Source organism: Hemibagrus wyckioides, linkage group LG06 (assembly GCF_019097595.1).
Source record: "Hemibagrus wyckioides isolate EC202008001 linkage group LG06, SWU_Hwy_1.0, whole genome shotgun sequence".
Classification (NCBI taxonomy): Eukaryota; Metazoa; Chordata; class Actinopteri; order Siluriformes; family Bagridae; genus Hemibagrus; species Hemibagrus wyckioides.
Genome location: NC_080715.1, coordinates 41,089,515 through 41,113,087, shown reverse-complemented (window position 1 = coordinate 41,113,087; position 23,573 = coordinate 41,089,515). Strand labels below are relative to the sequence as shown.

General features: G+C 42.0%; 1 protein-coding gene across 3 annotated transcripts; it reads right to left on the bottom strand.

The window, feature by feature from the left end:
• Nucleotides 1-1,433: 1,433 nt before the first annotated feature.
• On the bottom strand, nt 1,434-23,011 carry lpin1b (lipin 1b). Of its 3 annotated transcripts, XM_058392959.1 has the most exons (21): nt 17,653-18,520; nt 15,784-15,868; nt 14,474-14,674; nt 13,826-13,921; nt 11,514-11,731; nt 10,750-10,833; nt 10,498-10,612; nt 9,895-10,303; nt 9,682-9,775; nt 9,211-9,398; nt 9,003-9,096; nt 7,951-8,020; nt 7,284-7,376; nt 7,137-7,204; nt 6,914-7,052; nt 6,393-6,541; nt 5,796-5,882; nt 4,465-4,617; nt 4,171-4,285; nt 3,711-3,814; nt 1,434-3,500 (listed from the first exon to the last, which is right to left on the bottom strand). In XM_058392959.1, exons 3-21 carry the CDS (start codon nt 14,663-14,665, stop codon nt 3,338-3,340), a joined length of 2,631 nt encoding a protein of 876 aa, XP_058248942.1. In that variant the 5' UTR covers nt 14,666-14,674; nt 15,784-15,868; nt 17,653-18,520; the 3' UTR covers nt 1,434-3,337. The 3 variants fall into 3 exon arrangements, with proteins under 3 accessions (XP_058248942.1, XP_058248940.1, XP_058248941.1); XM_058392957.1 differs by lacking the exons at nt 15,784-15,868; nt 17,653-18,520 and adding an exon at nt 22,809-23,011; XM_058392958.1 differs by lacking the exon at nt 15,784-15,868 and having other exon boundaries at nt 17,653-18,519.
• Between the last annotated feature and the right edge of the window lie 562 nt (nt 23,012-23,573).

Genomic DNA, 23,573 nt, shown 5'->3' with positions numbered 1-23,573 from the left:
ACACGATTCGGCTTATGTTACCAAACAGAATCACTTTAGTCGCGAGTACACATGAAAACAAATGATGTAAAGTAGCATAGAAGGAGATTTATGCAAGCTGCAGTGTTTTTCCAGACGTGGTTCAATTTATTCATCCTCAAAAACGTGAGAGCAAACAAATGAATCATATGAATCGAGTCGTTCGATGCCAAACAGAATCTGAGTCGATTCAGAACTTCTCGGTTCGTAGGTCCAGGGAATTCCCACTACTGTATATACTACTTTATTATAATATATTCAGCGACATACATGAGCTTTAGTTCTCTTTATTCATAAAAGCAAAAAAAAAGAAAAGAAAACAAGAATCAACTCCTTCAGCAAGAATCGACTCTTTCGATTCCTGATGCCTGGAGTCGGAATCTGAGTCGACTCCGATATTTCTAGACTCGAACTGGCCTACTTTCACCAACTAGCTCTTATCCCACTTTATCTTCTTATTTCCTGGGGTTTTATTTCGGTCAGCAAGCAGACTTTATACTTATTCCTTAATAACTAATAATAATAACTTTTAAAAAAGTATTACAAACTTTTACCTTTATTGTTCTAACACTTTTCTTTATATCCATCAGTGCTTTATAAGACAAGACAAATACACTTTTTTGCATTTTCAGAAAATAAAACTTTAAATAGCAAACATCCATTTTAAAGTTTTGTTTAATATTAGTTTGATCAAAATCAGGATAAAAATTCTCACATATAATATTTCATATTTTCCTATCCATTAGTATCAGCTCAGGTTTTGTTAATAATAATAATAATAATAATAATTATTATTATTATTATTATTAAAGTATTGTTGTTTTTGTAATAAATATAACACTATTGCTTTATTGGTGGTTTGTTATGAAACCTATATATTGTGATGTATATTCAGTATTGTAGAAGAGTCTTAGTATGAATTTTATTTATTTATTTATTTATTTATTTATTTTATTTTATTTAGATAATGTGATTATTTTATTTATTTTTTATTTTAGTTTTATTTTATTTCTTTATTTTATTTTATTTTATTGTGTCTGAAAATGCAGTGAGTTTACAATGAGGTCAGATAAGACCTTTTTAAAATATATTTATAAGCAATATTTTATATATTTTCTACAAGCTACTTGCAATCATGTTAACAGGCTACTAAAGTATGATTTTATGATTTAAAAGACAGAGTAAAGTGCAGAAAATGGGTAAAATCAAGAGAGCAAACAGTCTCTATTAAACAGAGATAAAATAACAAAAAAGACAAAACAGATATCTATAGTTCACGTGGTTTGAGGATCTGGATTGTTTCCGCAGCACGATATTCATTTCTCAGGGTTTATCTCTCACCTGTGACCCAGAGCACCTTTCACCTGAGGCAGAGTCCAACCTGAGGCACACGGATCTCACTCATGACTCCAAAGTAATTCAGATTCAAATCAGTTTATTGTACTGAGAGAAGTCAGAAACAGTAAGTCGAGTTGATCAGAGGCTGGACCGAAGAAGACAACAAGCCACTGAAAGCCTGATCTTTCACAGAAAGAATAACTGTAACAGACATCATACGGATCCTCCACTCTGTCTTTAAAGATTGATTGTGAAAAATAAAAATATACGATGAGGAAAAATAAAGCGATGCTTCACAGAGCACCGTGAGGCGGAGTCGATAAACACGATTAAATAATACAATCGTCGTCACGTACAGACTGAAATGTCAACAGCAGATGTTTTTATATCATTAAACATTAAACAGTTGAAGGATTTCTTATGTAACAGCTTTATTCCAGAGAGTCCCAGAGTTCCACCCTCAGCTCGGGTTACTGTCTTCTCTTGTTCTCCGGTTTCTCCCCACCTCCAAACAACAGGGCAGCAGCTTGGACATGAAAGTGTGTGTGTGTGGACATCCAGAGTGTCTTCTCACCTCCGACTAGATCCTCAAATCTGGCCCACTTTCCTGCAGAGTTTAACTCCAACCTTAATAAACACACTTGAGCATGCTAATCAATGTCTAATCAGGTGGAGGAGTTTGATCAGGGTTGGAGCTAAAATCTGCAGTGGATCCAGGGAAAGATTTGAGGAACCCTGGAGTAGACCCTCAGCAGGTCGACTCTCTCTCTCTCTTTCTGAAGACGAATAAATGAACGGAAATGGAAAACGACACTTGTTTTGTTCGAAGGCTACATGTCCGGGACGTCGCTTCATCATCGTAGAACAGAGAAACAATTCTAAAATAGATTCTATTCGGAGCTTAATGTGAAGCTGCGCATCATTTCTACAGCAGCTTACTGAACCAAGTGCAGTGTGTGTGTGTGTGATTTGCTTTTTTTGCAGATTTCTAAAGTGCCAGTTTGTGTATCTGCTACCGTACATATGATTGCCATTTCAGTAAGAAATGTTGTTGACCTTTCGGGTTTGCCCTTCCTGACACAACCCTCCCATTTTATCCGGGCTTGGGACCGGCACTGCATCCAGTGACTGGGGTTTGGGCGCTGGCTGGGATTCGAACCCTGGCCTTCCCGGAAACCACTGAGCCACCAGAGCCCCCCCATTTCAGTAAGAAATACTCGGGCGCAATCTCTGAGCTTTTCGTTTGGAATTGTCACCTTCGGGAAGAAAAAGCTCTCTCAAGCAGCGAGTTATGAATAAATAAATATAAAAAATAATAATAATGTTACACATCAGGACAGATGTTTGTGTTTAGCTCTAAAAGCGTGTGATGGACAGATTTTACAGCAGGATCTCACGGGAAAAAAAAATGCTATCCCATAATCCTGTTGACCAGAATTCCCAGTAAGGAATTTTCCTGTAACCGCGCAGTGTTTTTATTTCCTCTTCTAACCACAGCGAACTGATCATTTCTTCATTTATAATCACGTTTAAGCTCTTAGTTACATTCTAGCTGCTTCTTTCCCTCGTCTTTTTCCTTTCTAATGAAGTTAAGACGTAAAAAAAGCATAAACACACAGAACAGAAGTAGCTTGTCATGTGACTGAGACTCGGTATAGCGGAATGTGAAAGCTTGTTGCGCTGACACTGGAGACTCCTTCCAATACGTAAATGTTACGCGACGTGTCCTTTAGAGAACACCTTTATCACGTCAGAAAAAGTGCGTCAGTATAAACCCGTGAACTGCGACTGCGCCGCTGTCTGAGCTGCGGTTACAGAAAAGTAATCAACAACCTTTCATTCTGGCCAATCCGAGTCCAGAATTGCCCCCCCCCACACACACACAAATGTTCGATATCTAGCGCGTTATAAAAATGTGCAAATGTTGTTTTTTATTAATTGTGTGATGATATGCAGCACTCTGTGTGTGTGTGTGTGTGTTTCAGCTCTCGGCTGTGCTTGCATACTCCTGTCCATCCACCAGGGGGAGCGGCTCTCTCCAGTAGGTGAAGTGGCTGAAGGTGTCGCTGCAGGGGAAATCCGACGAGCTCGTTCTCTTCAGTAAGGGGAAGACGTGATCCACCACCTCGCCCAGACGCACGTACCTGCACACACACACACACTGTGTCACATGACTTCAGTGAAATCCTCAGCTTCTCCATCAAGGATCACAGCCTCTTCAAGCTAAGTGTCCGGTTGTCATGGCAACAAATCTGCTCTCTATCCGCTAACTTAAACACTGCGTGTAAACATATTCTATCTGTTTATCACACCATAAGGAGACACACATGCTCTGTCTAACACGCTGTACTTACGAGGACACGTTGGTCTTGGCGTGCTCCTGCACCAGTTCTCCTTTCGGATTGACGGTAAAGATCCTGTTTAAGGGAACTCCCACTTCCTTATACGAATATACGTCCTGCAAACATCATATCATTTTACACCATACACAGTATTAAACCTCTATAAGAAAAGGTTATGAGAATGTGTGTGTGCTGGACAATGTCCTGACTAACAGCCAAGCCAAAGAAAAACATCTGGACAAACATCCAGAAAACAGAATATAGCACGATCCAAATTGTTTGTATATTTTACTAATTATTATACTTTATATAGAACAGATGACAAAATAACTAATATATATATAATATTGTATAGATATTGTATAAGGGGTTATATATGGGTCCTGTATGACTTACAGAGCTGTATATTTGAAGGAACGTGCCTCCTAAATCTTTTTTTTGTGTGTGTGTGTGTGTGTGTGTGTGTGCTCACCGTGGCTCTGTTTCCGAAGGCAGCATAGAAAGGTTGTGTGTTTGGATGGAACAGGTTCTTAATGTCAATCAGACATTCCACCTTAAACTTCTCCGGCTTCTTCTCAATCACCTCCCTGTGAACACATGCCACAAGATCATCACTGGTGTGTGTGTGTGTGTGTGTCAGGCCAGATGTTATTGTTTAATTATTATTACTACTACATGATATTATCAATGTAAGTATCGTGTGATCTTAAATACAGCTGAATAAGTGGAGAGCATTATGTGTGTGTGTGTGTGTGTGTGTTCTCACCGGTGCAGTGCTGAGAACAGGCTGCTGGGACTGAGCAGTACGGGGCCCTGAGGCAGCATGGTGCCGCTCTCGTTCACCCAGTGTAAGTATCCTCTGGTCATGTTCGCCATCCCGATCGCCCTCGCCGAGCAGTACATGAACTTATAGCCGTTCCTGCACACACACACACACACACACACAACTTTAAGTATATTGTCTCTATGTATACTTTCACGTTAATTATCATATTCTATTAATACAATCACTATGAATATTACACTACATTCACTAAAATTAGTATACTACATTTACACCGACCAGGCATAGCATTATGACCACCTGCTGACCCGTCCTGCACTGTGTATTCTGACACCTTTCTATCAGAACCAGCAGTAACTTCTTCAGCATTTTGATCAACAGTAGCTCGTCTGTTGGATCAGATCACACGGGCCAGCCTTCTCTCCCCACATGCATCAGTGAGCCTTGACCGCCCATGACCCTGTCACCGGTTCACCACTGTTCCTTCCTTGGACCACTTTTGATAGATACTGACCACTGCAGACCGGGAACACCCCACAAGAGCTGCAGTTTTGGAGATGCTCTGATCCAGTGGTCTATCCGCCATCACAATTTGGCCCTTCATCAAACTCGCTCAAATCCTTACGCTTGTCCATTTTTCCTGCTTCTAACATCAACTTTGAGGACAAAATGTTCACTTGCTGCCTAATATATCCCACCCACTAACAGGTGCCATGATGAGGAGATACTCAGTCTTATTCACTTCACCAGTCAGTGGTCATAATGTTTTACCTGATCGCTCTATATATCCTATGATACTAGCACAACACTATAAATATTACTGTTATGTTTATGTTTTGTTTGGGTTCAAATAACCTGGTTAAAAATATTTATAGAAAAATTAATAAATGAAAAATAAAACCATTAAAAAAAATTAATAAGAAAAATACAAATTTACTAAAATTTGCACACTAAAACAAATAAAAACATAAATAAATAAATAAATAAATAAATACAAAACAACAATTAGTAACAAATATTTTGGCTTTCTTTAATTTCTCTATTTATAAATATAAAAGTGAATTCCCGAAGTTTCTTGGTTTAAATCCCAGAGATGTCAGACAGCACTGAACCTACTCTGTAACATTATTAACCCTCAGCTCCTCAGTAATAAGCCGCTTTAATTCTTCAATCTTTCCAATTAAAGTGTATTATTCAGTAACTACAGCAGAAGTCCTGGGATTGAGCTTTTGAGGGATGAAGAGGGATGAGATTTTTATCTATAACTGTATAACTGTGTGTCGGTGATTGGCAGGTGAAGGAGCAGTTCTTACTGGCTGACTTTGTGGAAGAGGCGGGCGATGCCTTGGTGTGTCCAGTCTTTCCCCAGAGTGGGCAGGATGTGTCCAAGAGTGTCCGATCTACAGGAAGAGTCACACATTATATTAAATCATATACTGTAAATATACAGAATCAGAATCAACAGAATCACTGTTACGTTGATTATCTTGATGTTTTGTTTTTTATTCCTTTTATCCCACACCAATTCACTAACCCTTAATTGTTTTTAAAACTTTTTATCTGCATATAATTATATTTATTGAAGCAGTTCCTGTTATTACTTATGTTATAGCAGTGATAAACATCCCTCACTCCCTTTCTGTCTCTCTACTGAGGTTACAAAACCAAATGTTTCTGTCTTGAAAAGGTGGGAAAACGTAAAGCTGCGTTTTTGCTGGACACTCCTTCTGTAAATCGGACATTAACATCTCCTGAGGGAGAACTCTACATTATTCTGTGTGAGCAGTTGCTATGGAAACGATAATGCATTAGAGCGTGTGCAGTACATAAACCTGTCCTTCCCTGCGGTCAGAGTCACCGTCACCTTCTGACCAATCAGAATCAGAAACTCGCCATGAGCTCTTCCTCACCTGGTGATGGTGCCATCGATGTCGGAGATGATGATCTTGTCGTCCCAGTTCCACAGGTAGATGGTTCCCTCGCAGCGGCACGTGCCCTGGTACTGAGTGGTGACGCTGAAGACCACGTCATTGGGGCCATCTTTTAATTGTAGGCTAGCCTGAGATATGAGCGCACGCGTACACACACACACACACAATGCATGTTATCTACAGTGAATATAATACTTTTTTCAGTTGTGTGTGTTGTATGTTGCTCTGGGATGCATACAGTATAGCCTTAAAGTAAAAAACAAAGACCAATCATCGAGAGGGGAAAATTAACAGAGCAAAGAAGAGCTAAAAGTGAATTTCTGTGATAAAATCTGTGATAACGTGACCCTGTCAATCAAACAAGGGGGTGGGATTTAAAACAACAACAACACAAACAGGTAAACAGTTTTAGGTTATACAGTTTTATGATATGAAAACACTTCCTGGAGGTGTGTAAGTAAAGATCCGTTTCCGTTTTCAACAGCCACGGAAGTTCTTACCAGCTGTTCGGATGTGAGGCGGAGCGTCTTCCTGTAAGACACGCCCCCTTGGCTGAGTGAGGTGTCCGATTGGCTGGAGCTGGCTGTCTGTATGGGTGATTGGTGCTCTTCGTCGCTGGAGGAGGATTCATCGTTCCTCCTGTGAGCAGATTAAACGTAAACGTAAGACTGCTGTGTGTGAGAGATCTCTGATAATTGATGCTTTAATATTTAAGACGTCCACCTGTTAATGGAAGCCATTTTCCCAGCATGCTCTGCTCCTCCTGTGGGTCCGATTACGGTTGTAGAATCCTGAAGGACAGGAACCATGTGTCATAAACTCCTGCGTGGATTCATGAGTGTGGAAATGTGTGTGTGAGTGTGTGTGTACCGTTTTAGAGCTGCTGCCTCTCCCACGCCACGAGAACCACCACCGTCCTCCCTTCTTCGGCATCTTCTCCTTCACGATCCTCTCCACAGTGGCCTGCGAGGGACATGCACAGAGCCGAAACACAACCTCAACAAAATCTCAAAAAATCAAGCAAAACCAACAGCAGAAACAGAGGTTCATGCAGGAGAAGGAAGAGCTGCGAGTGACCACTGAGGAGGAAGTAAACACTGCGGTCAGCCAAGACAAAAGAAATTCCAGCAGGGAATGAACTGAATCAGAGCAGGAGAACTGAAGGGCAGGGGGGAATTGGGCGGCGAGCGAGGGAGAGAGAGAGAGAGAGAGAGAGAGAGAGGGTGGAGGAGAGAAAGAGGTTTTACTGGAGAAAAGGATTTAGTGATGATGTGATTAAAAACAATAACAGTTAACATGTAGTGTGGACCTAAGTAAGCACTCTAATAAATATGCATTGAGAAAAAACACTTTTTAACTGTTTTTCTTATAGAAAGTAATTTATAATCATTTATAAAATGGTTTCTGCATTTTATTAAATTGTATAAATAAAATCTAGACAATTTTCACCAGAACATTCCTTCATTTTAAACAAATTATTATTTATTTTATTTGCATTTTAAAATAATTAATTTCTCATTGTGTGTGTTTGTGTTACCTTAGGCAGTGGTTTCTGAAAGACTTGCATAGCCAGCAGGATCGGTGCAGCGGTGCTCCAATTGTAATATCTAACAAATTAAAGAGAGAAAAGCTTCATGGTTGCTTTACATCTGCATTTCTGACGGCCTGCTGCTACAATGTCCTGCTTATTACTTGGCTCTTTACTGAAGAATCCACTGATTCAACCTAGAATGATGATTTGAATAACCAATGATAAGTTTCTTCATGCTGGAGGTTTGATAATGTTCTTGTTGCAGTTTGATTTCTCTGCCAGAAGAGGGCGTAAAGTAGCTAGCTAACATGTTCCAAGATGAGTACACACCAAAGTACAAAGCAAGCTCATCCCAAAGGTGTTCTATGGGGTTGACGTGCAGGTCCAGTCAAGTTCCTCCACACCAAACTCACTCATCCATGTCTTTGATGGACCTTGCTTTGGTCACTGGTGTGTAGTCATGTTGGAACAGGAAGGGGTCATCCCCAAACTGTTCCCACAAAGAGCATGAAATTGTCCAAAATGTCTTGGTATGAAGCTGAAGCATTAAGAGTTCCTTTCACTGGAACTAAGGGGCCGAGTCCAACCCCTGAAAAACAACACCTGAATTCAATGGGTAGTCCCAATACTTTTGGCAATATAGTGTATTTATGTAGAAGATTGTTGCCTAGTCACACCGTCACCATAAACAAACTCCTTGCCGCATTTCGGCTTTTCTATTCATCATTCCTTATATCATTTATACTGTATTAATTAATTAACAGTTCCCTTGAATGATTTTTCTACGTTTTTTAACCTCGAGGAAGAAATATGTTGAAGCAAACAGTCACAAAATTCCTCCTGCTTCACACGAGGAGGAACTAGTACACCATTCTGGTACCTTTAGACTCCATGTTGCAGCGATTTGGGACAAACTAGTTCAGATCTTGGGTATTATTTAACTGGACCACAGGGTGAGTTATTATCAGGAATGCCTTGACTGACCAATCAGAATGGATTATCCGGGGTAGTGTAAATGATGTTTGTTGTGTAGGTGAATGTGTGAAGGTGTCTCTCACTTGGAGCCGATTTTGACCACCAGGTTGGGGTCGTCTATGAGGGTGGGGTTCTCCGCAAACTGCTGGTAGGAAAGGGCCTTCTCCTGAAAGTGCTCTAGATGGACAAGCAGTGAAATCAGGTTAGTGTGGGTTGAGGTGGATGATGTAAATATGCTTCCGAAAGACTTCTCTCACCCTTGTGTTTAAGAGTGTGTGTGTGTTTGTGTACCTTTACTGATCTCTCGGCTGTCGGTCAGTCCACCGCACAGGGACAGGGCGATAGAGGGGAAGTCAGTGGGCTGATCTGAGTAACTGTCCACTCCGCTGTCCGCTCCTGAGCTTCCTATGGACGGAGGAGACGTGCTCATGCTGCGTAACATGCCCTCACAACACATGTGTCCAGCGCCGCTGTTCTCACTGTCAACATGATGAAACAGACGAAGAGAGGGATAGATAGTATAGTATATAAAGAGATAAACAGGCAAACAGATAGAAAGAGAGACGGATAAATAATTAAAAGAGAAATAAAATGATAGATAGACAGAGCATTAAACAGACAGAGCATTAAACAGACAGAGCATTAACACACACACACACACAGAAATATGAGAAACAAATGGACAGAAAAACAGATGAATAGAAAGACAGAAAAAGAGGCTGTCTAACAGAAAGATAGACAGAATGAAGTGTTGCGTTGTACCTTTTCGGAAAGTAAAGTGCCGCCACTTCCGGCCCCAGCTCTGTGATGTCATCAAGATACACACCGTCAGAGCCAAGATGGCGGCTTCTCTTATCTGTAAAGAGTAAAGAGTGGATAAGCCGCCGCATGACTTTTATCACACGGAACATTTGCTCATTAAATATCCTTAAATGTAATGAAACACTTCAACTTTCTCTGAATCAGTCCCGTTACCTTTTCTCTTGGAAGGTGAATCAGTTTTGCCCTGTAGGCGGGGTCCTAAGCTGGCCACGCCGCTTTCCTCGACATCTGACACCTGACACGCTGCAAACATGGCCACTGTCTCTGCTTCCGGTCTCGTCGTCTCTGGATCTCCTTCTTTAAGGCTGTTCAGCGTTGTCATTGGCTCGTCTCCTGCCGCGATGCTGCCACTCAGCGCTCCTGCGTCGCCCGTCTCTGTCCTCTCTGTCCTGCGGTCCTTGGCTGTGTGAAGGAACTGGGGTAGGGGTGTATCACCATCGCCATGGCAAAGGTCATCAGCAGCCGGCGCGTCGGAGATGACTCTGAAGTGTGTGTTGTCCGAAACAGGAATGGAGACAGGATATGTAGTGGGAGGCTCGGATTTAGAGGACAGGAAGGATGGCTGGTAGAGGAAAAAAGGAATTTGATGAAGAAAAGCCTTCATTTAATATTATACTGACTCTATTAATGCTCATCTGACAGATCTGGGATCAGCGCTAATGTGCATCTAGATCTGTGTGTGTGTGTGTGTGTGAGAGAGAGAGAGAGAGAGAGAGAGAGAGAGAGAGAGAGAAAGAGCTGGTCCGAGGTCAGTACCTGAGGTAACTTTCCCCAGGCCCAGAGCATGGCCAGGTCTTGCTGCTTCTCCTCACCAGCTTTAGTAACGAGCTCAGAGTCGCTCTTCGGTGAGCAGGGGCGAGAGACATTGGGGCTGCAGAGAGAGAGAGAGAGAGAGAGAGAGAGAGAGAGAGAGGTTCATTTAAGTGTTATTCATCCCCTCATTAATAACAATAACATTAATACAATGTTTACATGTATGTGTGTGTGTGTGTGTGTGTGTGTGTGTACCTCTGTATAGGTGACCAGTCACCATCAGAGCGGGGATACACAGCGTTTGGTGTGTAACAATTTACTGGTTCCTGTGAAGAAATCCTGGAACACAAAACACACACACACACACACACACTTCTGCTTAAGACACAATCGTGTGCCTATTAGAAACACTGCATTTCCTCTCCTCGTCCTTTTGACCACTCCCCCCCCCCTCTCTCTCTTTCTCTCATCTGTACAAAATGTCTGTCTGTGAGTGAACATGCTTGTTGGGTATTAAAGTGGAGCTTGTGATTGTGAACCTTGGTTTAACACAAAAACATAGCACTACAAGCACACACACACACACAAATAAACCTGTGCACGTGTCATGACTTGTATAGACAGTTGGACAATAACCTTCTAAAAACCTCAACCTTCTGTGTGTGTGTGTGTGTGTGTGTGCAAAAATAAAGTGAAGATGAGAGACAGGAAGGCAGAAGAGGATGTGGCTTTAATCAGACAGGCATTCGCATGTAAGCATACAAAGTGTGTGTAGACAAGACACTTTCATATCCACTCTCTTTCTCTCCTTCTTTCTCTTTCACACCCACACACACACACACACTTATATTAATTTCTATCTATTTGATGGTGACATTTAAACTTGTAACATTAAATAATTATTTACTATTCTATACATTACACTCTATACTATAGTGTTACTGACCTTAAGGCTCGTCCAGTAACGAATATGAATCAGTTAAACGTAACACTTAAGTGTTAAGCGTCTCTCTCGTTACCTGTTGTGCTCATCATCTCCCTCGTGCGAGCTCAGGTCGATGGCGAAGACGGTCTCGCCCTCCGAGTACTCCCCGCTCGTCTCTCTCTTCAAGCTGTCCACTTTGGACTTCCTCCTCCTCTTCCTCCTGCGCTTCGTCGCTCCGCACTCTGCACCCAGGGTCTGAACGGGGGACGAGGACGGGATGGGGGACGTGGCCAGGTACGAGGGCACCACTTCCTGTATGTTAAATCAGTTCACTTTCAATTCAGACCACTGCTGTGACCAAAACATTTCTAAACATGTCTCATACTCTATTATCATAATAAGGAACAGGGAGAACATGCAGAGTGTACAGTACACAGATCAGGTATAACATTATGACCACTGAGAGGTGAAGTGAATAAGACTGAGTATCTCCTCATCATGGCACCTGTTAGTGGGTAGGATATATTAGGCTGCAAGTGAACATTTTGTCCTCAAAGTTGATGTTAGAAGCAGGAAAAATGGACAAGCGTAAGGATTTGAGCGAGTTTGATGAAGGGCCAAATGGTGATGGCTAGACCACTGGATCAGAGCATCTCCAAAACTGCAGCTCTTGTGGGGTGTTCCCGGTCTGCAGTGGTCAGTATCTATCAAAAGTGGTCCAAGGAAGGAACAGTGGTGAACCGGCGACAGGGTCATGGGCGGCCGAAGGTCACTGATCCACGTGGCGAGCGAAGGCTGGACCGTGTGATCTGATCCAACAGACGAGCTACTGTTGATCAAAATGCTGAAGAAGTCAATGCTGGTTCTGATAGAAAGGTGCCAGAATACACAGCGCAGGACGGGTCAGCGAAAGGGGGACCAAGACGATACTAGGCAGGTGGTCATAATGTTATGCTTGGTTGGTGTATGTCATAAATAATAAATACAACATTAATCACATGCAGCTTTATTCTTACAGGATTACTGTATGATTTTTTTTGTAATAATAAAATTTTGTAATTGAGTTTTGTCATAATTTTTAAATAATACTTTTTGTAATTATTTCTTTGGATTATTTTTTAATAATTTTTGTAATATTTTATAAATAAATTTTTTCATTTTTCATAATTTTTTTGTATTTCAAACATTCTCAAAAATACACAACCACTTACATAAAACCTTTAAAAAAAAACAATTAAAAAATAAACCGAATAAAGCCCTTTTTTTTAAACAACATTTCCAAATAAATAAATAAATAAATAAATAAATAAATAAATTTCCAAACAAATTCTAATCTCTTCTCTCTGGTACAGGATCTGATCAAATTCATTCCTTTTTTTTTTTGTCTGATAATGATCCTTTAGCTGGACTGTTGCTTTAAGATTCTTTTTATCAGTATTTCTTTTTCCAACTTTGCACTCTATTCATTCTAACCACACACACACACACACACACAGGCTATATAGAGTCTCTGTGTGACCTACTTAGACCTTTCTCGCACACAATCAGAGTGCTTTTCTAAGCGTGAGCTACAAACGAAACACACACACACACACACACACACACACTTCCCCACAGTTTGCCCTAGGTCACACTTCGATGATCAAAACCTTTTACTACAAAAACAGGCTCTGAGGTATGAGTGGCGCAGCGGAGTGCAGTATAGAGTGCAGTTCATACTGAATCAGTTAATAAAAGGCTCTCTGAAGTGCAAAACAAGTGAAAAATCCACGGCACAGCACGACGTTTTCCTGTTTTGTCGAGGCCGCTTCCTCACGGTGTGTGTTTTCGAACGCTGCTGTGAAGATTAACACTAACAATTAATACAAAATGTCGAATTTTATCCGTTTTTATACTAAAGATCAAATCTGTTTGTAGTTAGTATTAGATTATATGAAGCATACACATCCTTATGAATGAGCTGTTGCTATAGAAACAATATAAGAAAGAGCTCATTGATATAAACCTGTGATTCGTCTTACGGCCGGAACTCCTTTCCACAACAATAACCTTCTAACCAATCAGATTTGAGAATTCGGCCGCTCTGTGTTGTACATATAAACGTGTCATTCGTCTATTTTATTTTTCTTTTCGCAGGCTGTCTACGCTGTATGTCAAGATACGGATTGTGTATTACTGAAAAGATGAACGATTTTCGTCAGCTGTTTTTACAAAGCCATCGTGTCTTCTGCGATGAACAGACACGGATGGCGCAATGCTGTCACGTCATCTCTCGTGACTTTTTCTGAGCTTGCGATCGTTTCACGTCGTGACTCAGTTCTGCCTCAGGAGCTGAAATCATTTCCTCATCAGTGGAAATGAGCGTTGAGGTGTGTTGGGGTGTGTTGAGACATGTGAGGTTCGTACCCGATCGTTCTCGGCTTCCGTGACGAAGAAAGCCTCTCCGTTGTCTCCCAGCTTCATTTGAAGACTCACAGGTTCTCCGTTCACCTCGATGTCCACCTGGACACACACACACACACACACACATGTTTAGCTGAACACACGTCTGGACCCGATACACCTTCATCACTCTCGCTGTGTGTGTTCTGAAATCCATTCTAGTGAGCTGAAGCAACATAAAATCTAAGAGAAGCACAAGGAAATCGTTCCCTAGCTGTCGGTTCTGTCAGTAAAATCAATCTGAAACGTGTGGAATCAAACTGTATGTCATGTATTGTGAACACAGTGGCATATAACCATTTCCTATTGGTCCAGTGGCAGGATCCCGCGCTCTCATTGCCGCGGCCCTGGTTCGATTCCCGGGTATGACGCTAACCCAGCCACTGGAGAGTTAACCCTCTGTGCCGATCCCAAGCCCGGATTAAATAGGAGGGTTGTGTCAGGAAGGGCATCCATGTGGACCAGATGATCCTCTGTGGCAACCCCAAACAGGAAGCAGCCGAAACAACAACAAATAACAGTAGCATATAACCATGATATTGCATTCGGTTCGGTCTGAAACGCTAACCCTGACCTTGAACCTCTGAGTATTTGACAAGTGTGCGTCCTCACCACTTTCTCGCGTGAGCGCAGCACTCCCATCTTGCCGAAGCGGACGTGGAAGGGCGAGCAGTGCAGCGAGCCGTCGGGACGACGCACCACGATGACATCGATGCAGCCGGAGAGCGTCGCCGGGTTCAGGCCGCGGTACAGCTCCTTCACCTGCACGAACACCTGCCCTGCCAACTGCCCCACGTAGTTCATGGTCTGACTCTACACACACACACACACACACATACATTTGTTCATGAACAGAACAAAATGAAAAGATTCTCAAACAGATAAAGAAAATAAATTCCACGTCCTTTCCCTTTCGGTGAATCTGAATTTCTAGAGAGACCTGAAAGGGCGTGTTCAGGTGTTTCCTGCAAGAAATTCCACAGTGAAACCATAAATATTGGCACCCCCAGCTAATGTTCATGTTTACTGTGGCTCTACTCACACACTATAAGGCCGGATGGACACTTATATGAAGAGGCGAGGTTTATAACAGAGAAATTCTTCAGGCGAGACACAGATATAATGAAAGTGACCATGAGGGTGCTCATGGTCTCTTTTGCTCACATGACGTAACCTTTGCCATGGTTTCATTATTATTGCGACAACAGCGTGTTTGCACTTTTGAGGCTTTGCACTGTTGCTGTTCTGGCGTTAGTACAAATCTGAAGATCAGCGTGCAGAAGGAACTTCTTGTGAAGTGGAAGAGTAACCTACAAATAAACAACAAATCAAACAGACACATATATTATCCTTGTTTACTTCTGATCTCCTCTAATCCCTTTTTATCAGAGCCTGGTTCTGAGTGTGTGTGTGTGTGTGTGTGTGTGTGAGAGAGAGAGAGAGAGACAGTAATCATCTCTGAACACTAATTGAACTCGAATGATTCATTAATGAAACAAAGATCTTAACTGGTGTGTACAGAACAACAACAAAACAACATCCTGCCCTTTTCCAGGAAAGGAACAAGGTATTTTCTGTAATAATTGCAGGTTCTCATGGCGACAGGAAGAGGAAGAGAAAGCGTCGCAATTCAATCACGCCCAATTTCGGAAAGTACAAGCCGTGAACTCCATCGAGAACTGAAAGCGCGTGCTGATCAGAGGTGTGTGTGTTTATTGGAAACGTCTTCACATCACCAAGCGTTTATTTTTTCCAGAACAATTTGCTGTGGCTTCGTTTATCTTTGTTTCCCCCGTGTGCGTATATACGCTGTTATTAAAAGAGCATCCGAAAGGCTGACTAGCATCCTTATCATGGCTGAAAGTCTGTCTGGATATTTACAGAACTGCTGACGGACCCGGAGCGTAAATCACACCACTTACAGCTGTCCAGACGTCTGACCTCTTCTACGTCCAAAATGTCCTGCTTGAGTAAAAGAGACTCCGTAATACTGGACTGTTTCTATCTCTGAGACAGACAGAGAGAGAGAGAGAGAGAGAGAGGGAGGGAGAGAGAGAGAGAGAGAGAGAGGTATCCTGAATTCTGATTGGTCAGATTCATTTTCTCTTGAAGTGAAGAGCACGTTTATTATTAACTGTTTCTATGGCAACAGCTCATTCACAGATAATCGTAGTAAGAGCCATGCAAAGAATCTGATTGGTTGAAAACTCAAATGTAATTTTTTTTGGCTGCTAATTTTAAAATAAATAAATAAAATAAAATAAAATAAAATAAACAAGTCTGAAATAATATTATATGACATCTTTAAAACTTTAAAACAACACACTCACTTACGCTCTCCTACACTTTTTATTTAGTTGTACATATATTTTTGTGTCACTTCCTGAATATATGGTGTTATATATACGTTATTACACTTCTGTTACTGCTTATAAAGGTGTTAACAGAACTAAACTGTTCATGTGCATCCCTAATCATGATCATAACATAACGTAGACTATGCTGCCAAAAGTTTTGGGACGTCTGCCTTTACCTGCACATGAATGTAATATGGAGTTCTCCCGTCCCTTTACAGCTATAACAGTTTCAACTCTTCTGGGAAGGCTTTCCACAAGGTTTAGGAGTGTGAATTTTTGACCGTTCCTCTAGAAGAAGCATATTTGTGAGGTCAGGCTCTTCTGTTGGACGAGAAGGTCTGGCTCACAGTCTCCACTCTAATTCATCCCAAAGGTGTTCTATGGGGTTGAGGTCAGGACTCTGTGAAGTTCCTCCACACCAAACTCACTCATCCATGTCTTTATGGACCTTGCTTTGGTCACTGGTGTGCAGTCATGTTGGAACAGGAAGGGGTCATCCCCAAACTGTTCCCACAAAGTTGGGAGGATAAAATTGTCCAAAATGTCTTGGTATGAAGCTGAAGCATTAAGAGTTCCTTTCACTGGAACTAAGGGTCCAAGCCCAAGTCCTGAAAAACTACACCTGAACTCAATGATTTGTTGGGTTGTCCCAATACTTTTGGCAATATAGTCATACACTACTGTGTGTGTTTATTTCTATTCTTCTTTGCAACTGGAACGGAAAGAAATACAGGTTGAATGATAATAATGGGCGCCCTCATGCTTGTGAATCGGTCCCTGGTTTATAACTCCGCCCCTCTTCTTGCTGCAGAGGAAGGTAATGAATCTTTTGGGTTTTTTAGCTCTTATTTCTGACACATAAAATCATTATTATTACTATTAATGGGTCTTACAGATATCTAAAACCCTGCAAACACACACACACACACACACACACACAGAGGGGAGGATCCCCAGTATGAATCACACACACCGATGAAGACCAAACAGCTGATCACAGGTGACGCTCACCATAACCCTGTTAAGGGCTGCGTCCAAAAAACAGCATTGCTCCCTACATAGCCTCCCTACAGAGTGAGCACTAATGACACCGACACTATACAAAGTGACCTATATTGTCCATTGAGATGGTCATTTTTTTCATGTCACGTATTCAGATGCTAAATCTGTACATAAAGGCATCGCACCATGCGCCGAAAACCATGTTCACTACCTTCTTCCAAGTGCACTACATGTTAAATTGGGACACGGCCCGTGATTACTTCCTCTGTGGGGATGAATGACTTTCGTTTTTTAAAAAGGAAACTCCGCTATTAAGCAGGTTATAAACGTGTTATATAGTAAAAGCTTTGTGTATGTGTACTTTCATTACAGGATAAATATATATATTTTAAAAAAATATGTCTTTTACGTGGACATTTTAGAAGAGCTTACCTTTAAACGTCTAAAGCGTCCTGACAGCACAGCAGAATCAGTTATCCTTCACTCGCTTCGTCCACACCGGACACATAGTGAGGCTACTTGTAAGAAATAAAATAATAATAAAACCTTGAGCTTTAATAAAATAAATCCTGTTTGTTTTGGTGTGATTCAGAGCTCCGGTGTGTTGTGAATGGAGTTATGGGTATTTCCACTCAACACAGTGTCCAGCAGCTCCCAGAGCCCTGACGTCTAATGCAAATGAGCCAGCGACGCCAGCCAATCAGATTCCAGCATGCAAATTCCTCCGCGCGTAACTCCCACCTCTTCAATTCCACTCGCCAGACATGATTATTTATTTATTATTATTTATTTATTTTAACCACAAACTCTTCGACCCTAACCCTAGTGTTTAAAACAGTCGATAAGTGAAACTTTTTTAAACGACAGAGCTGTCATATCAGCCCCCCCAGATGCAAATTACAACACGCGCTCGTGCATGCGCGAGGTTTAAAAAGCCACGGAGATTCCCGCCCTGCAGTGTGATGAGGTGATCCAGCTGACCAATGGCAGCGCGGCATTCCCTCACGCGCGATACCCCGCAGTATAAAACTAGTCACACACTTGGTAGGGCAAATGAAAACAGACTAGAGGTTGTGGTTGAGAAAGAGGTGAAAATGTCAAAAGTAGATATATATATACATCCTGTGGTAGTTATAAATATGTAGTCTCACAACAGAGCCTTCTTCGAAATCCGTGTTTCGGTTTGTTTGCCCCCTCTATTTCCAGCAAATGAACACTGAACACTGCTAGCTTGCTAGTGAGCAGCTATAACCTGTATAAAATTGTGCACCTTAAGTTTGCATGCTAGTTGTGCAAATTCTTCTTCTTCTTTGGGCTTTTCCCTTCAGGGGTCTCCACAGCGATCTCCACCTATCCCTATCTTCTGCATCCTCAACACTTCATATCCTCATTTATTCCCTCCATATACCTCCTCTTTGGCCTTCCTCTTTTCCTCCTGCCTGGCAGCTCCATGTCCAACATTCTCCTACCAATATACTCACTCTCCCTCCTCTGGACATGTCCAAACCATCTTAATCTGTCCTCTCCCTAACGTCGTCCCCCAAACGTCCAACATGAGCCGTCCCTCTGATGTCCAACCGTGTCCACTCCCAAAGAGAACCTCAACATCTCCAGCTCTGACTCCTGTCTCATCCTAAACCATACAGCATGGGCGGTCTCACCGCTGTCTTATAAGTGTGGAAATGTTTGAAAAAATGTCAGTATGTTAATATATTATTAGGTATCAGTGTCCCACCTGTGCTAGCATGCATGGACGCTTAGTATATTAGAACACATACTAGTATATACTTTAGCATGCGAACACTACAGCGTTGTGCACGTGTCGAAGAAAGAACACTAGTATGCGAGTGTACTACTATTCAAGCGTGTTATGTTAATCGAATGTGTATGCTAGCATGAACATGTGTACAAGTTTAAAAGGGTTAAGTGTGCTAGTTCAAGTACGCTAGTAAACAAGCATGTGTACAAGTATTGAAGTATGCACTTAATACATATGCAAGCACTTGTTTAAGCGTGCGAGGTGTGCCTGTAGCGAGTTCTGTTATGTATGCTAGCACGCAACTATGCTTATATGACAGTATTGTATTGAGCTAGCATGCACATTTTTTAGTAAGGACGTAAGTGTATGGAGGTATGCTAGGATGCTAGCTGCAAGGAAATGATCTATGTTAAGGTCATGTGCAAGGATCTAAGCGTATGGAGGTTTTTCACAGCTAGTATGCTAGGATGCTAACTGCAAGGAAATGATCTATGTTAAGGTCATGTGGGTTTAACATCCCTGTGGTTTAGGTAGTCTTTAGCTCTGTGTGGTTACGTTGTGCTATATGAGGCTATTAGCTAGCTGGCTAGGCCACGGTCAGAGGCATTCTCTTTCCATTCACGTCGTTAGGATTGATATAAATACGAATTCTTGTATTACGTATGTGGGAAATGCTGTAGAATCTACTATTCGGAGGTGAAATCGAACACATTTTAGCGCCGACCCAAGATTGACCAGGATGAGAGTTTCCGCTCTCGCTTTTCGCCGTATGTTTTTGTCGCATGATTTCACCTTCTTATTACACTTCAGTGCTTTTTTTTCCATTGTTTCTTTGGGCAACAGGGTCAAACGAAACTGGAGGAACTGGCTAGAGCTTCATGGAATTCTACACTACACCGTTACACAGAGGATCACACGGTTAACCCAAACACACACACACACATCTTGTCATTTACCTCCTGTCATAACTATGCTCTCGTTTCCGATTGGCCCGGAAGGCATCCATTTTATTTTTCTACAGCAGCCTCGGCATTTTTCTAGCTTTAAAGCGAATTACGGGAATAATATCAATGCAGTGTGTTTCCATAGCAACAACTAATTCACGAGGGACTCTTTACTTCCTATAGCTGCACAACACCAAGTGTTTTATTTCTTACTTTATAGCCTTTAGGCACTTTTTGGTGCTCTGGAAAGCAGCTTCTATAAAAAGACAGACACACACATATACACACACACACACACATTAGCTAGGCCTTTATATGATCAGAAGACCTGACAGACAGATCCAGTTACACACACACACACACAAGGAGCTTGTGAAAGAGTTTCAGGTTCAGATGTTCAGCATTCTTCCACTCTGCTCCCAGTTTTCGCAACCCAATGTGAACCTTTAGACAAATTATTTATAAAAACCAAATGGAACTGCCGTGACACCCTTGTGAATACACATGAACAAGTTTATACACTGAGGAAGCCTCTGCTGTAAATCTTTATTCTCCTTGTGGCTCGAGTCAGGAATTCATTTTTATTGGGACCTAAGCGCAAGGCAGGCTTGTGGGTTCCTCCACACCAAACTCACTCATCCATGTCTTTATGGACCTTACTTTGGTCACTGGTGTGCAGTCATGTTGGAACAGGAAGGGGTCATCTCCAGAGTTGGGAGCATGCAATTGCCCAAAATATCTTGGTATGAAGCTGAAGCATTAAGAGTTCCTTTCACTGGAACTAAGGGGCCGAGCCCAACCCCTGAAAAACAACACCTGAATTCAATGCATTGGAGGGGTGTCCCAATACTTTTGGCAATAAAGAATACCTATCAATCGGTATTTTACCAACTTGTCTTTCTGAGATGAATGAATAGTCATTAAGCTAGAATGCAAACCACCAAACCTAGCAAAACATCCTAAAGTGCTAGTTAATGTTTTTAATCTTGGTATTTAGCGAGCTAGCATTAACTCCCTGACCAAAGAAGTAAATACAACAAATGTTCATAATCCATTGGCTAACAAGATCTGTTTGCTAACATCTGGAAAATCATGCCTTTGTAATATGAGCTAGTTCACTATGTTTACCTCACCGTTTTCCCCTAGCTAACATCCACTAGCTGTAATTTAAATTCCTCCATCATCACCGTTGTGGTTTCAGGAAGACAAATATCTGGATGTCCTGACAGTGAATAACGGAGGACCCTGAGGTCGGCCATGCCCTTCGGTGACCTCACGAGCCTTATGCAAACGTTAAAGAAGCATAGAAAATTTAGATAAAGAGATCGCTTTTACTCACGCCAATTGGAACTAGATTGATTTCACTCGTGTGTGTTTTGACATGTCAGTTTGTAATGATGATGGCAGAACAAAGCAGCTGGTCCTCATTACACTGATACTGCTTCTGTGAACGGTAGCCTGAGGACAAGGCCAAGAAATGAGTAATAGAAATAAAACATGCTGAATGAAGCCTGTGTGTGTGTGTGTGTGTGTGTGTGTGTGGCATTGAGTCATACCTCTTGCATAATTGGCTGAGACACTGGTATGAATCTCCCGCTGTGATTGGCTGAGACTCCGGTATGAAAATCATGAGAGCTGGCGTGAGTAAAACAGCTGATTTCACACTACAATATTGTGCACATGCTTGTTTGCATGTGTACAGGCCTAAAAGCAGGCATAACATTATGACCACCTGCTTAATACTGTGTTGGTCCTCCTTTTGCTGACCCGTCCTGCACTGTGTATTCTGACCCCTTTCTATCAGAACCAGCATTAACTTCTTCAGCAATTTGAGCAACAGTAGCTCGTCTGTTGGATCGGATCACACGGTCCAGCCTTCGCTCCTCAATGAGCCTCGGCCGCCCATGACCCTGTCGCCGGTTCACCACTGTTCCTTCCTTGGACCACTTTTGATAGATACTGACCACTGCAGACCGGGAACACCTCACAAGAGCTGCAGTTTTGGAGATGCTCTGATCCAGTGGTCTAGCCATCACAATTTGGCCCTTCATCAAACTCGTTCAAATCCTTACGCTTGTCCATTTTTCCTGCTTCTAACTTTGAGGATAAAATGTTCACCTGCTGCCTGATATATCCCACCCACTAACAGGTGCCATGATGAGGAGATACTCAGTCTTATTCACTTCACCTGGCACTGCTCATAATGTTATGCCTGATCACTGTATAAACTTTCAGAGGTATTTTAGTCCAAAAGTGTAAACAAGTTTATAAATGTGAGAGAAGTCAAGTATTGTGAGTTGCTAATATAATAACCGTGAAAAATGCTAGTGTACAGAAATGCTAGAAATTAGACAAAAATATAGTATAGAGCTCCATGTTAGCCACTAAGCTAACACATCCCCCATTCAAATAGCATGGGTTCTGTACAGAGATCACATGACAGCTGACGGATTCTCTCCATGCTGTCGTTCTGCTGTTATCGCACACCGCCAGCCTCCTGGAGCTCTCATTATCTCCAGACCATCATCTGATACTCAGTAACATCGATCCCTGTCTGGTGAACCCGTTCATCTTGATGCCGTTGAAATGGAGTTGGGGTTTCGTTGTCACCGTGATTCAGCGCCAGATAAACAGAAACTCATCTAAAGGACCAGTATGTCAAAACGTGTTGAGGAAAGGTGTAAAAGAGTGAAGAATTTTTACATTTGCTGATCAACACCACCATAGAACAACAAAACCACACACCAAAATGACATCATCTCTTGGTATTATGGATATTTCAGAGCTAGCTACATGACAGAAAGCTTTGTAATGATCCATTCAAAGATTATTATTATTAGGTTTTTCATGAGACAATACAGCTGGAGCTTCATGCAGCACTTTACCCAGGACCAGATGGAGTCCGGATCGTTCTGGAAGTCCTCCGGTCTTTTGATTTGACTCTCGGACTCATCGGGAACATCGGAGTCCATAGGGGCCGGACGGGTTGCCAGATGCTTGCAGGAAAAACGTGTGCTAGATCTGGTAGGGTGTGTGTTTTGATAGATCCATCAAGGAGAAAGAAAGCTAGAGAGAGAGAGAGAGAGAGAGAGAGGAGTGAAAGAAGGAAAGGAGGAGATAGATAGAGGAGATGTTGGAGCAGGTGTTCCTCTGAGTGGTTTGGTTCTCTTAAGGAGAAGTGTGAGAGCGGGTGCTTACTATATTTACAAGCAATATGGACAGTAATCTGATTTTAGGCAGGTGTGTGTAACCTGAGGGGAGCTGAGTGTAACGGACAGATCTGCTGACTTCCCAAGCATTTGCTACACACACACACACACACACACACACACACACATGGAGGAATATGTTCCGACATGAGGAGTGCTGACCCTGTTCCACATCCGGCGATGGATACATTCCTGGAAACGCACTCCAAGTGTGTGAAGGGTTGTGTGTGTAACCAGACACGTGGCATATCCGTTACCGACCCGGGCTTACCATCTCGCATCTTCGCGTCATGCTAACCAGAGCTCATACATGCACATTTACTTTGAGAGATGTAATAAACACCCTGTTCTGCATTACCTCTATAAACCGTTTTAAATTATTGTTCATTGTTGTTCTTCTTTAATCCTGCTGTACGGCAACATAAACCACAGCTTCTGGAT